Source organism: Mastacembelus armatus, chromosome 14 (genome assembly GCF_900324485.2).
Source record: "Mastacembelus armatus chromosome 14, fMasArm1.2, whole genome shotgun sequence".
In the NCBI taxonomy this organism is placed as follows: Eukaryota; Metazoa; Chordata; class Actinopteri; order Synbranchiformes; family Mastacembelidae; genus Mastacembelus; species Mastacembelus armatus.
In genome coordinates, this window is record NC_046646.1 from 19,559,967 (window position 1) to 19,576,132 (window position 16,166).

The window sequence follows — 16,166 nt, forward strand, 5'->3', positions numbered from 1 at the left end:
GGGAATATCAAGGAATAGTCTACAATATTTCCCTCTGAGTAGCACTAACAATTGAAAAACCCATAAATAGCATGTTGAGGTTTCCTTAAATATACCAGCTCTGTTAAGGAGTCTCAGCATGAAAATGTGCTGTAAACCAGATATACAGTCCTAAACTGTAGGACCAGCGCTAGGACCCAGCGGATCCGTGGGTGATGAACCAGTCAAACTATAAACCGCAGCGGTCTCTGTGACTCAGTTGGCCGCTCTGAGACTGACAGAGCTCAGCTGTGCCTCACATGTTAACAGCCGTAACTTTTCAATGAAACTACTAAGGAATTATTACTGGAAATAGGCAGCGTGACACAGACTGTGGCATCTCAGACGGCATGGACTCCAAACGCCAAAGTGGTGAGTTACAGTCTCTTTATGCTGAATATTAATTGGCGAAGCCGAACTAGAATAACTGGGAATAAACTTTGAGAACAAACCTCCTTACAATGAGAGACATACCTGTCAATTTACGCTTTAAATGAATATGGTCACAATTAAAACGTTACACAAATCCTACCATGATAAAATACACTGGTGTCCATCACCATATCTTCCACTTTGAAACAACGGCGTTGTTTAAAAGAACATATATGATGTGGTTTTATTTTGTATGTATATTTGTATATTATACAAATTTTAAGGATCATCAGTTCGTTTATTTTAACGGAACCGCTCAACGCTGCTCCTCCTCCTGGAGTAACGGGAGGGTGATGTCATACACCGACGCGCCGGGCGGTGAGCTGTGAGTGGATGCAGGAGGTATCCTCACTCAGGTAGAGTGATGCAATCCAACACCAACGGAGAAGTGCCCCGTTGGAAGCAGCGCTGCTGGAGGCGGAGCAGCAGCAGCAGCAGCAGCAGCAGCAGCAGCAGCAGCAGCTGAATGGCTCCTCTGTTTAAAGGCCTTCAGGCCACAGCGCTGGAAACACGAAGCTGCATTATGCCACACCAGGTGACAAGGCGGTGGCCTAAACTGGAAATCACAAGTGATTGTTAAGGGAAACAATGGCCAATATAAACACATTTACAGGAAAGGCCTTTATTCACTCATGCTCCATGAAATGATCACATCTATTTACCTAATTTGCCTAATTGGTCCATTAGACATTCTATGCAAAAATTATGGCAATTTCCTCAAAAGGACTGATAAAAAAATATCTTTAAAACTGTTGACGCTATTCAAAGCCTGAGTATAAGCCCAGCAACACCCTCCAACTATTTTATTTAACAGTGGTGGAATCATCACTTATAGTTGTAATGTTGATGTGATGGTAATGAAGACTATAAAGTCTTAAAGCAAAAGGCCTGTGGAACACAAGCAGCTGTGACCAAAGTGTTTTGTGGCCAAATCCTTGTGCAGCTGTGCACAATGGAAGGAAAAAATTCTCACTGTGGGAAAATAGAAATAACTTATAACTCTGCGTTCTGGGACAGTATCGGAAATGCTGCAACACATGAGAGAAATGTGTAGAAATGTAAGTTATTAAATGGATTTCAATAAGGTGCAGACAGAGAAACAGTTTTCATATAATACCTACATGCTGACTGAACAATTTTATAAAACAGATGCTATCATACTAAAAGCTGTTAGAATTGGAATTGTTCACTCATACACACACTCCCTTTGTTTAACAACTGTCACAAGCCTTGACCTCAACCATGGTTTCCTAACATTTCCTCTTCCCTTTTCCTTCTTCTCTTCCAATGACCCCTGACCTCTTTCCATTCTCTGTCAAAGTCACAGAGTCCAGACCCATTCAAAGAGCAGGGAAATTATTTTCCCTGTGTAAACCTAAACATTTTCAGGGTTTGGCTTCTGTCAAACATTTAAACATGTGAATGACTTGTACTGCAAATCCACTGTAACTCTCTGTAGTGGCGATACAGTAGGCCTGTTTAATGAACCTGTCTGTAGATGTTGCCTACTGTGTGTTTGTCTAGTGTGGATGGGAACTGAGTTGATGTAAGGATAATACTCTTCTACCAAACAGGAAAACCACAGGATCATGGCTATTGGTAGTTATATTGATATCACTGCCACCATGTCACTCCCAGGAAATACTATCACAAGAAACAGCCATGGTGTCACATTGTCTGTCTGAGTGTCTGTGTTAGTGTGTATGAGTAAGAGAGTGAACACAGTTTACAGTAAAGAAGTGTTTGTCTGTTGCAGTAATTCACTTAGTGTTTAAATGATCTGTTTATTATACAATCAGTCAATCAAAAGAATAAGGACCAATTCCAGTTTAATTAGCAATAATCAATTCAAAATCAGTCACATTATAGGTCTGCACCAAACCCCTGTAAAACACGAAACAGATTGTTTTTTTACATTTTATGGACTAGAAGACAAGATATTTATTTATTTATTTTATTTTCATTTAATTATTGTATTTTATTGCAGGGCCTTGCTGTTTTCTGGTTTCCAGGAAAGCTAGCTTTATGCTAAGCTAACAGCTGTGTAGCTCCAATTTTCTACACAGTACAGACCTGAGAATAGTTTGACATGACAGTGAGGCATTTCACTTCATGCTAATGTCATACCAAATGAGCTTTAAATGAAAATTACCTCTAAAGTGCAAGATAGGAAAATTATGTCTGTGCAGTCAATGCATAACAACTATAATACGAAGCTACTGCAAACATTTCTGGGATGTTGCAGTGTTATTTTTCCTAACATGATGTATCAAGTGAAAATTAAACAATATGGATTATTATTCTACTAAAATGTTACCAGTTCCTGTATGTTGTGTATCATGACAGTAGCAGGTATAATAAATAACCTGGAGACTACAACACGTTTTAACACTAATGTGCATTCAAAGTTGTGTAATTTGAATAAACTAGTTAGCAAGGTAAGCAGTGCCTTCAGCATTTTCATTGGATGCTGTTACACATGTGCATGGAGGGAGCATTGAGGACGGCGAGTCTGTACAACTAGTTTTAGCGTTCATATAGCTAATACAGTCGAGCTAGTTCGCGTTTGTAGTTCCGAAGTCTTAGCGAGCGCATACAACTACGGTAAGCGCCGAGGGGAAAACATGTCGTGTTTGCCTACGCCTTTTAAATGTGAGGTAGCTAAACATTGGCACTCAAGCGTGTTTAACACTATTTAAGGTGGTAATGTTTTATTTTTAATGTCTGGCAGTGAATTTGTTACAGTCGCTATTTCGAGTATGTGACTGTGGCTGTTTCCTATAGGCAGTAACATTAAGGTTGCATAAGTTAGCTAACGTACCAGTGTAAACTCGATATGTGTCAAAGTCACGCGTTTATTTTTGACACATCACTATCCAGGACCGTATAGTTACACCAGGTTAGCATAAAGAATGAAATCAGGTGTAAACAAGATCTGTAACACTGCGCTTTTTTACCGATAAATCGTCAGCCAACATTACCGTCAAGCTAGGTTCCTGTCTTTATGCTAAGCTAAGTTAGCGTACAGGTTTGTACTGGATATAAACTCATTTTCTCATCTAACTCAATGTTTATGTTTGCATTCTCCAAAATGTAAGCCTTTTTCCTTAAGTTGAGACAACAGGATTTCTTCCTCAGTATTTTCTAATGACTAGTACCATTGTCACTGTGGTGTAATTACTCTTTGCACTGAAGCAGTTTAGGTCTGCTGCCAGTGTCTGAGCCTCTCTATTTCCTCTGTGTCTTCACCATTTACTATCTGAGGAAAGTGATAAGATACTGAAAGAATGTGAAAATGAGAGAAGGGCACTATTCCCCCAGCTGTTTCCTTTTAAAGATGTTGCCTGCTTGCTTGGGGACTTTTTAGAGTGGGACTGAATGCTAACCCCAGACAAGCATGGTCACCATCTACTGTTGTCACGAAAACATGAATTACTGGATGCCGAATCTCTGAAGCAGACTTTTGTCTCAGAGGGAGCTGCTGGGGCTGCCAAGACTTGAACTCTGACCTCTGTCTGAAGAGGATGGGTGTCTGGAGAAGGGAGGAGGGAGGGATGCAAGGGAAAGGAGTTAAAAGGAAAACATCAGACAGGGAGGAGGGATGGAGAAAAAGGAGTGGAAGGGAGAATTAAGATTGGGGGGACCTCAGCCTCTGGGAGTGTGGGGGAGGCAGGATGATGACGGCTGATGCAGAGCAAATAGCAGCTTCTTACACTTAAAAGGGTTGGAAAAGACATGAATGTCACATAAATAACATCTTGAATGCATCCTGTTGGATAATAATGTGTCTGAGACATTATAATTCGTGGAAACAAGTGATTCAATTCAGTGCACTCATATGTCTTCCTAGTATTGGAGCATTGGAAAATCTGGATGGGAGTGGCAAGTCAGTGAGGAGGTTAGCCTTGGATCGGTGTGATTGATGGGTTAGATGTGTAATAGATGGGAGTGAAAGCCACAGGTTAGGAGGAGAAGAGTATCTTTTCTCTGTCACTTTGCCGCCTACAGTATAAGCATTACGTGGCAAAATAAACAGCAGCGGCATTGAGTAGTAGTTGTTTTGTTCTGAGCTGCAAACACCACTCCACATCAGTTCAAATGAGAGTCACATGGCTCAGGTCTCATGACTGACCATTAGGAAGCCTGTTTACGGACACACTCAAAATGCATTTGCAAGCACATGCACACAATATATTTTTCTGAGAACTCATGACTGTGTTTGCCATGGATTAGTTAAATCAGGGCCAAATAATTGTTGGAGTGTGTAAGGGAATGTATGTGTCCATCAGGGGAAAAACAAGGATTCGAAGGGGAAATCTTTGTCGTGTGTGTCGTTGTTTGTGTGAGCGCGTGTGTGTGGAATGGGGGGTTACAAAGATCCCTCTGTGGGTGAGGCCGACCACAGGCCTCTAGAACAGCTGATTCTCAGCCTCTGAACCCTCCAGTCCCCTTGGAGAATGAAAGAGAGACACTGAGACATACATAGACTTGGAGGAAAGAGCCAAACAGCAAATGCATGGATGGCCTTGACTGTGCAATTTAAATTCACAAAACAGAAAACAGACCAAACACCTCACAGTTTGCTTTGTTTCCACTGTGAGTGATTACACCTATTAGTTATTGTTTGTTTTTAGCCTAAGAAATGAATGTGGATATCTAAGAGTGCACAAACGAGAGGGAAGGAGAGTTTAGGATAACACTGGTTGTTAGGACAGAGGGAGATGGAGGGAAATGAACAAAGAGAGTGGGGAAAGTGGGAGGAAGAGTGATGAGATGGAGAGAGCCAGGATCAGGAAGGAGTGGAGAGAAGCATCTGTTGACAGCTAAGCCAGGAAACCACAGCTGCTGGCTGAGAAATGGTGTACACACACACACACACACACTCACACTCTCATACACACACACACAGAGCTGCTGGAGATATATCCTTTAACCCTGAATGCCGATGGATCGAGACGATGCAGCTGTGTTGCACCACGCCCCTCTTAGACTGTGTGTTAGTTCCTGTTTTAGTTTTTCTGCTAGAGGTTCTGACATTGCATTGTTTGCCTTGGTCTTGCGGAGCATTGTGGTCATCTAATTTTGGCACTTGTGGAGACAATAGAGTATTGTCAGACTGGGGGGGTGGTAGCGGAAGAGGCTTGTGGGAGAGTAAGGGCTTTTCTCTCACTCTCTCTTTACTCTGTGTGAGAAAAGGCCTGTTTTGGATCATTTTAATTTACATAAACTCTTGTATGCCAGTTCTTTCTCACAAATCACAGAATGAGTATTTCATGTTTCAGATTGGCTCTGTGTTTCGTATTTTCTTACATAAATTTTAACATCAGACTAGTCATCCAAGAGCGAGTGGTCAGTTTTTGTAGCTGTGGTGTGTTAAAATATTTCTTCCAAATGAAAATGAAATGCACAAGAAAAAGTGAAAAGGGGTTAAAAGCAAGTTATTCTTAAAGATTTATTAAGGAAGTAGATTACTTTCTCAGTTGACAGCACAGTGGCTTTCATACATTCAACTTTGGTTCCCCCTTTTTCGTTGAACTTCCTATCAAATTTCTCTGGATTTTTGGTGAATGACATTGTAAATTTAAGTTTTAATGCCAAAAATTAAATATGATCCAGCAAATATTTTTGTGGCAAAAGATATATGGGTCATCATGGGACAATAAAATGTTGTACCAAAGCCCAAACTTAGCTTAGCAGCTATTAAACTCAAAGTGATTCAGTTCATGTGTTCAGTAGCATGAATAATACTTTGATTCATCAATTCTCAGTATTTAATTAAATGTTAATATCAGTCAATTAAACTACTACACCAACCACCGACTCTCAAGCCTCAAACTGTTGTCCTTCACATTGAATGTCTGCCTCTCCAACTTATGTCACAAATGAGAAATGACCACTGCAGGCAGTTTGGTAAGCGCATACTTGTATCTCCGTTGGAACTACAGACTTTCTTCTTTACTTTGGCTTAATTTCCTTCAGGAAAGGAAGCATTCTGCCTGTTCGACCCTGAGCAGGCAGGCAGGATGTGTGAGAGTGTGTCAGGGCATTTGGAACAATGTCAAGGTCAACAAAACACACACACTGACACACACATGGACTCACAGGATATCGAGTTGAAGACGAACACAATAATTTTTCAAAGAAAACTTAAAGTGTCCAGACTCCGAGTAGGATTTGATCTATGGTGACACAGGGACAGGGGCAGAAAGCTCATAACAATACACAAAAAGGCCGACTCTGAAGTGTAAAAAATTAAAGGACGGGCAAGGAATGATACTAAATATCTCTTCCCTTTCAGCTGTTGTAACAGGCGGTGAGCTCAGTTCCAAACAGACTTCATGCCCTTTTTGAACTGCCAGTTTTGTTCGCACTTGCCCACGTGACCTTGCATGTATGTGCTAAATTGATACTTGACACACTTGGTGTAATAGCCTAAGCATTTTAGCCATGGTAAAAGCCTTCACTGTGTTCCTATAGTGTCCTGATGGTGGTCAATGGCAGAGTACTTCATTGTAGTTCTGCAAATCCAAATGTTTTCTTGTTTTTTTTTTTTGTGATTTTCAGTGGTGATGGAGCGGCTTGTGAACGAGCTGGGCTCTCTGCTGAAGATGCTCGACCACGAGACGGTCAGTCCGGCCACTGCCGACAAGATGGCCTCCATTCGCAACATCCTGGAGTCACTGCAGCTGTCAGGTATAGAATGAAGACTAAGATGGAGGGAGCAGTGTACATAACCTCTAGGGATTTCTTGTTTGCTACTCTTGCTGTGTGTCTTTTTTTAACATTCTTGTACAGCACAAAAACAACATTTACACATTTGTGTTGTCAACAAAACATTAAATTACTTCTGTCAAGCTCTTTATATTGTTATTTCACTGAGCCTTCACATATCAGTCAGTTACAGGCAGTCTTTAATTTCATGCTACTATAGGTTTTACACAGCAAAGCTACAGTATGTCTTGCAACAAGAACAAAACACAAAGTCTTATTACAAACAGGAAAGTACAAATTGGAGTATTAAATAAGGCAGACCTATTAAATGAGATCGGTGACTTTGACTGAGCACACTTGTTGTTTTCCCGGCATCCTGCCTTGCATTAATTCGGTGTGACACTTGAAGCAGGTCAGCCAAAGCATGTCAGAGCTGATTAATTTGTTCAAGATTTCTGCAACAGTGTTAATTTAGACAAAAATAGAGCGCATCTATTTTTACTCAGTCGATGACTATTTCCAAGCTTCCTGTTATTAGTGAACCAGACTGCAACTGCAAAACACTGCATAGGATACAGTGTCCTATAGTAGTTGTACTTAAAAACATACAGTGTCTGTGACATCAAATCTTACTGATGTCTTCACAGTAGGACCTGTGTTATCTGGAAGAATATGGGATGTCAGAGAGGATAAAGGGATTTATGTAAGAGGATAGTGAAATGTAAAGTTTAAAGAGGATAATGAGTGGAGGTCAAAGGAAGGACAAAAACAAAACATCCTGATAGGACAGTAAGTTACAGAGGATCCGGGTTACTCTGCCATACTTACTGTTTTTTTACTCACTTAATAAGTGTAATCCACATTAGCTCAGTTTTACAGCCATAAACTTAAAAGATTGATTTCTTTCACAAAGGGACATTTGGCAAAACTTCACATGCATTTTATGACTTAATTTCTTTTGTTTTATGTCATAAACATTTACAAGTTCCAATCTGCATTCCGCTGCTGTCTGATTTATGTCCTGATAATATTTATTTACCTAAAATATAGACAGTCAAGTATTAATACTCAATTAACACAATGAACTAGTGCTTATATGTCACTTATATCTGCACTCTGGTAATGCTGGCTCTCCTGACCGTATAATTTACCACAGTCCTAACCCTTACTCTGATCCTTCTTCTAACCACTAGTTTACCTTTTCCACAGTCAATGGATCAGATGTCTACATGAACAGCTGTTTCTATGGCAACGGCACAAGCTTTGTAGAGTCTCTGTTTGAAGGTTTTGGTGAGTAGATCCTCAAAGTACCGAATAAAATGCCTCAAGAGCTTCCCATTTAGTGGTAATCAGTAAATGTGACCATGTTAGAACACTGATGGTGAAATATCTGCTTTTCCTCAGTATTTTAGCATCGTAATTATGAGCATATTATCATGTTGATGTTAGAGTTTATTGCAAAGCATTGCTGTGCTTAGTATAGCACCACAGACCTGCCAGCATTGCTGCAAACTAGTTTTGTGTTGGAGGGTAAGAGGAAACTCAAGCTACTGAGTTTATAAAAAGCTCTAAATTAAGGTACAAATATCTCTCTGTCAGGTCTAAACTACCAAAATGGAGCAAGACATTATGTCAAGTCTAGCACAAATTGGTTGAATTAATCAGCCTAATTTTCAAGCACATTTAGAGTCCTGGCTGTGTATTATATAATTCCTGTGTGACAGAAAAAACAGCTTTTATTTGAAGCATATTTACACTCCTACTAACATTAGTCCACTGTTCTTCCACCAGACTGTGATTTGCACACGCTCAGTGCATCTCCAGTGGAGCAGAAAGAGCACAAAGAGGAAGAAGAAAAGACTCATCCTAATAAATCTGTAAGTCATCTGGAGTATGCACCTGACTGTCGACCTGCTCTTTTTCCTAAAATTCTGGTTTAACCTTCATTTTGGTTCTTCAGACACCGACCGACACACCCCCTCCTCTGCCAACCACTCCTCTTCCTGATGACTACTATGAAGAGGCTGTTCCTTTGGATCCTGGATCCACTCCTCAGTACTTTACCACCAATATGAGCAGTTAGTACTGTGCACACACTCCAAAATACAGAATTGCACACATAAACATTACGACTTTGACTTTTTTTAGGGTCTTTTTTATCTTATCGCGACTTTTCTGTTTCTCTCCTGCAGCCTCCAGGAACTCAGTGGAAGATGCCTACTATGAAGATGCAGACAACAACTACCCTACTACCAGAATTAATGGTCCTCCCAAAAACTCCTGTGAGTCTACTCTTTCCACTCCTCTGTCACCACAGGCTTGTTCTGATCCTGTAATGTCTGGAATAAATGATTGACCTGAATTAGAAATTGTGGATATTTTGTGAATTTATCATCCATGTTATTTCTGGTGTTCAGACAATGACTCAGATGCTCTGAGCAGTTCCTATGAGTCCTACGAAGAAGAGGAAGAGGAGGCCAAAGGGCGGGACCAACCTCAGAAATGGACAGCTGAGGAGAGCCCAGATGGACCAGTGAGAGACTGTCGCATCTGTGCCTTTCTGCTGCGAAAGAAGCGCTTCGGCCAGTGGGCTAAACAGCTGGTGGTTGTGCGAGACAACAAACTGCAGGTAAATAGACAGAGCTGTCTTTTATAGTCCATTGAAACTTTCAAACAAGCTAATTGGTGTAATTGGTGTTATGCAAGATTAAATGTTGAAAAAAACATGCACATCCAGAAAAGTCCTCAACGGGTGCTGGACTACACAACATGTCCACTGTTAATTTTATTTACAATTTCACTCACCCACATGTTAGAAATCTTATGTATTGAAAACTTAATTGTGAGAGAAAATTACATATCACAATCAGACACTACTGATTAATAACAACATGGACATAGTGCCCATTGTTTGTCAGGCCATAGTGCAACAGGAAGTAAGGTTCTTTCTCCTTGCAAATGTATTATAAACTACACTGTCAGGAAAGAGTGCCAATAAGGTCAAAAGTGTAATTATGACAGATTCTTATTACTTGTCTTACTGTTTCTGTTTTACAGTGCTATAAGGGCATCAAAGAGAGCTCTCCCCTCACAGAGCTCCCGCTGAATCTGTGCAATGTCATCTATGTCCCTAAGGAGGGCAGGAAAAAGAGACACGAGTTGCGCTTCTCATTGCCTGGAGGGGAAGCGCTAGTTTTGGCTGTTCAGAGTAAAGAGCAGGCCCAGCGATGGCTCAAGGTACCTTGATTCACAATCAGAGGGCTGGTGCAGACAAGATTATGGAAAGACAGAGGGCATTATAGCTGAGGGGAGAACATTAGGTGGTGTCTGGAAGTGAAGGTTTCCCTTTTCTGATTCCAGGTGGTGCAGACTGTGGGCAGCCAATGTAACAACACAGAGGGACTGGAAGGATCCACTTCTCCCATTATACAGAGGAAACTGGAACTTGACAAGGTGTGTGAGTGTTTCCACAAGCGTCTTTGAGTGCCAGGCTGTTTGTTTCCAGTGTTTTGTTTTTTTGCCTGTGGATCATAAGATTTTCCCATGAACCATTCACAAATTTCTTTATTTGATGCTAGTTTTTACATTTTAACATCGCAGTCATCATTTCTTTGACCCTGTGCGTGACACAACTGTTCCTAGAAGCAATGAGTAAAGTGGCATTTTTGTGGCTGCTTTGCTGGCTGGTTTTCAAACAGTTTCATACCCTCAGTAGTGTCTTGGAGCACAGCTCCAGAGCCAGTGAGCTGAACGAGTGGTGACATGAGAGTTACACCCTCATGTTGGCTGAATGGTTTTAAAAATACAAAGGTAGTTAAACATATTCCTCAAAACAACCTCTTTGTCTGTGTTGACTTGATTTTGCTCAGTTAAAGTGTATAATCCTTAAAACAGGAAAGGGAAATCTGTAAAGGTAGACATGTATTTAATAATTGATTGATTGTTTGATTGCCTCTCCTTTATCCTTTCATTTGTTATGTGAAAGTAATAAGGGTTTCCTTTGCCAGGTGCTGCAGTCTGACCGCCAGGCATCCGACTCAGACAGCGGACCAACAGCAGACACTCAGTCCACTGCACATGGTCCAGGACGGGACACCACTGACTCACTCAGTAGGTTTAACTTTATGAGCAGTTATTCATGAAGTTGTAATTACTTTTTCTTTCTGTCATTTTGGTTGAAGCAAGCTAAGGGACACAGCTCACAATATCAGTGATTATTAGAACATGTGACAGTGTCTTTTTTCAGATGAAAATATGTTTGCACACAGGAAATTGTTGAAGCTTTGTGTGAAGTTATGACAAACATGGTTGGGGGTATAGACTAAAAGTTTCTATTACCTGTTCATAAGATCTGTTACCAAAGTCTTAACTTTGAAACATCCTCAGTCAAGGGTCTTGAACAAGTGCTTGCAATCACACACACACACACACACACACACACACACACGCACGCACACACACACACACACACACACACACACACACACACACACACACACACACACTTTCAAGAGCCTAATCAAAAGCACATACACAATTTCTGTTTATGTAGCCACAAAATCAGGAAGGATAAACCAAGGGATCCATGATGTTGGGTCACGATATAGATTAAACACAGTCATGTTGTTCCAGTGTTACTACAGCCTGTTTACAGACTGAGGGGCTCTGGGCCTAAAGAGACATGAGAGAGAGGGAGAGAGAGGAAGTGAGGCACAAGCAGATATGACATCCTTCCTGTCCTCTTCCTGCAATTGTCTCCCACTGACATCATAGGATGTAGGCTGGTTGGAACCCTGCAGCACCTGGTACTTTTACACGAGCATGCAAACACCCTCTAGGGTTTGGCTGAATAAATAAAAGAAATTGCATACAAAATATAATTATTGAAGTAACATTTACTGTGAATTCTGACTTGGTGGATTGAGTTTTGCTCACAAAAAATGTTTTTTTGCAACAATGTTCTGTACTTGAAACATTTTATTCACTTCCAGTTGTCATTACTGGTTTTTGCTATAATGGAATTGGTGAAATGTGTAATTTTTGAATTTTTAAAGTGTTATTGACACACTTGCGTTAACTCAAACACAAGACACTTCAGTAATGAGGCAACAGTACATTTTTTTATTGGTTTTACATCATGTTATTTCCCACTCTCAGATACTATACATTAAGTGGTCCTTGACTCAATGACCCCATTTTCAGCTCCAACACAGTCTAACTAGGGTATGTTTGATTTCAGACAGGGGGAAGCGCGGAGCGTTTTCTGAGCTGACGGGGTCGATGAGCCGAGCAGCGGGGAAGAAAATCAATCAAATCATCACCTTCTCCAAGCGGAAACCTCCTTTACCCGGGGAGCCTCCTTCGTGTTCTAGTCACCATGACAACCCGCGCTGTGGTGAGAACACAACCTCATTAAACAGCTGTATGGTTGATTGGCTGGTTGGTTAGTTGGTGGATTTGGCTGTAGATTAAATGGTTACTTGCTGACATATTTGCAGTAATGTTAAAATGTAAATGAGGAATTTGATTGATACAAGTTGCTGATACATTGCAAAATGATGAGAAAACAACTCCAGCCATGACAAGACACTTAACACATCTGCTGACTTTTTCCCTATAAATCACTTTTACATTCATCCTCACGGTGTCTCTCTCTCTCTACAGGCTATCTAAGTGTTTGTCTGAGCGGCTCTTGGAAGGAGCGTTGGTGCGTGGTGAGAGCGGGAAGCCTGCACCTGCAGAAAGACCCTGCAGACCACCGGCCCCCAGTCATTGTGGTGCCACTCAAAGGGGCAGAAGTAGTGCCAGGTGGCCTCGGCCCTAAACATCCCTTTTCTTTACGCATCCTGCAGGGAGGCAATGAGCTGGCAGCTTTAGAGGTACTGTGTGGTATCAGATCTTAACATATGGTATGGCATTTTTCTGGATACTAAGTAGCTAAAATGTGTGTGTGTGTATGTCTGTATGTTCATCAGGCCAGCTGCTCAGAGGATCTCGGACGCTGGCTTGGTCTGTTGTTTGCGGAGACTGGGAGCACTGCTCTCCCTGAAGAGCTGCACTACGATTACATTGACGTGGACACTCTCACAGACATACGGCACGCAGCCAGACACTCCTTCCTGTGAGTCACTTCCTACGGTATATGTTCGTGTGTTTCTGCATGTATCCTCCTGGAGTTTTCTGTCACTTATTATGCAGTAGCTTTTACCCTGAAATACATTATGTCTGGCTGTTTTTTCCTCTCAGATGGGCCACTACCACTGCTGGCAGCGTCTCAACAGACTCCAGAACCTATGATGAGGTCTATGAAAGTATTTCAGTGAGTAAACATCATGTGAATCTTTGAACTTAGAAACGACAAACATTTTACACCCCAAGTTTCATCGATGATCTTTTCTTTTTCCTATTCTTTATTACATTTTTTTTCGTGTGACTTTCCTGCTTTTTGAGTACTAGACACCACATTTTTTTATACTTAAGAATGGTTTTGTGACATGCTGTATTGAGCTGCAACCAACCCCTGTGCTCCTGAAGTGGTATTATATATTAGAAGAACAGGATATGAAATCTAAAAATTCAGTTTCTTAAAATGATCAGAGATATATCAGTGTGTGATGGTAGTTTTTCTCTGATATATCTCATAAATGAAAGACATCAAGTGTTTTTATAATTCTGTGAATCAATGAATGAAGCTCCTTCTATAGCTTTTGCTATAGAATGTCACCCAGAACACATACAGGTGCATCAGTAAAATGGACCCCATACATTATGTGAATGTTAACAACTGTACTTGATTTGCCATATTCTACAGGAAGGCAATGCTGAGAGCAGAGCAGGCCAGGTGAGACGTCATGCCTCCTTCTCCAGCAGGGACTCTGAAAAAACTGAGCAACAGGCCACCATCAAGAGACACACCTCCAGTGAGCATTATTTTATATTTCATTAGACCTGCTACATGAAAATTACATGGTAGAAAATGTGGGTACAGTTGGCCAGCTTCTCCGTGTCATGACTGTAGGGACCAGGGTTTTGTTAAGGTTAGCTAGCTGTCTCTTTCTGTCTTGCTTTATTCTGTATTAGATGTTAACCAGTATGGGCGGTATGGGAAGACACGAGCAGAGGAGGATGCCAGGCGGTACCTGACACAGAAAGAGGAGCTGGAAAAACAAAAGGAAGAACTCAGATCGGCACTGATTTCCATCCGCCGAGAGAAGAAGGAGGTGAAAGAGGAAATGAAGAGTGGTGGAGGTCAGAGAAAAATCAGACTGGTGCACTCACAGAACTTCAGACTTCAGTTTCATAGCAGTATTAACTGTGTGTGTATGTGTTTGTAGGTCAGGGTGTGGAACAGCGCTTAGCTGAGCTGGAGATGCTGTGTAAACAGAAGGAGGAGGAGAGAGTGGAGCTGGAGCTCAAACTGACAGAAGTCAAAGAAAACCTGAAGAAATCATTGGCTAGAGGAGCACTGGGTCCACCCACTGACACCAAGATCAGTGCCAAGGTAGGCAGCTACAGCGAGGACTAAAACTCCTGTACAGTTCCGACATCAGGGCAAGTTTCTTTCTTTTCTGGCAGCAGTGTGTTCCATCACTGGATTTCATTTCAGACTTCTAGGTTTGTCTCCTATTGCAGATCCAATATTTTCATACCATGACCATTTCAGATATTTACTGCTTTGTTTCATTTGAAAATCTGCCTGACATTGGTGTTTGTGTTGGTCTGTGTGTATGTGTTTGTGTGTACAGGCACAGGGCAATAAGGTGGAAAAGGTTCACAATGAGACTGTGCCGGTTAACTCAGCATCTGAGCTTCGTAAACGCCCTCCATCTCTGTATGCCTCCTCCAAGGGAAACGTCATGCAGAAGGCAAAGGTAGTGTGTGTGTGTGTGTGTGTGTGTGTGTGTGTGTGTGGAGACTGAGAAGGAGCAAGATAAGAGAGAAATGTTTTCCTCACTTTTTGGTGTCTCATGGTTTTCAGGAGTGGGAGTCAAAGAAGGGCACCTAGGCTGAACAGGAATGGGCCAATAGATGGATTCATGGAGAGAAAAGTCTGAGCTGTGACAGGAGGATGTGTAAAACACAAAACAGATGAAGGATAATCTGGCACTGGGAAGAGGAAGATGGGAAGTAGGGGAGCACAGACTGACATATTCTTCCCTCCTCTTTTCTAAAGAAAAAGTGGAGTCTTTGCAAGTACAGGCAGCATGGTGCTGCCCCCACCCCCCCTGTAAATTTGACAGACTTGACTGATATACCAGCACTATGACCCTGAAACATATATGTTTGTGTGAGGTTACACATGTGTGTTTACATTTGCACAGGGCTGCAGAAAGTAAAAATGTGATCATTTTGTAGCAATACAAAACAAAGGGAGAGTGTAGTTCATCAGCACTGTGTTACATCACTGTGTTACATCCACCCACTGATTTTACTCCTTTTTAATTGATACTTATCACTGTAAAATGAAAAACTAGATATTGTGAATTAACATTGCTAGTGAGAAATGTTTCTCAATGTTTCTCAAACTGAGTGTGACACTGTTCCTGAAACCAATGAGAAAATGTTTATTATTGCAAATAGTATTGGATTGATCCATTATTTGTATATTTTTCATATTTGCCTTTTGCACTTTATCTTGTTGTATTTGTGAGTATACAAATGTCTTTGACCCCTCTCAACAGAATCATTCGTCTGTCTGATTTTCCTCTAGAACCAAAAACACACATTGGAGTAAATGAGTATTTTATCAAGAAAATCTGTCTAGATTTTACTTTACTGTTACTTTGTTTAAACACATTTCTTGAATTCCCTCTGCTGAGGTATTTTTGTTTCAGGTTGCTTCATCACCTCAGAATAAGTTTACTGTAATTAACCAGCAGCATCATCACAACTCTGAATCATAAGCCCCCTCTAGTGGCAAAGTCAAGCTATAACATTTAGTGCAACATTTCTTTGACCAAACACTGTGCTTTTACAGTTAGATTAGAAAATGAAGTGTTTATACA

The 16,166-nt window shown here is 41.1% G+C and overlaps 1 protein-coding gene across 1 annotated transcript; it reads left to right on the forward strand.

The window, feature by feature from the left end:
• Positions 1-229: 229 nt before the first annotated feature.
• afap1l1b (actin filament associated protein 1-like 1b) lies at positions 230-15,916 on the forward strand. Its single transcript, XM_026328439.1, has 19 exons — positions 230-390; positions 7,015-7,143; positions 8,371-8,451; positions 8,953-9,038; positions 9,122-9,239; positions 9,354-9,443; positions 9,579-9,790; positions 10,219-10,398; positions 10,522-10,614; positions 11,169-11,271; positions 12,401-12,556; positions 12,826-13,040; positions 13,137-13,282; positions 13,408-13,480; positions 13,973-14,081; positions 14,242-14,409; positions 14,496-14,662; positions 14,907-15,032; positions 15,140-15,916. Exons 1-19 carry the CDS (start codon positions 369-371, stop codon positions 15,164-15,166), a joined length of 2,301 nt encoding a protein of 766 aa, XP_026184224.1. The 5' UTR covers positions 230-368; the 3' UTR covers positions 15,167-15,916.
• Positions 15,917-16,166: the final 250 nt, after the last annotated feature.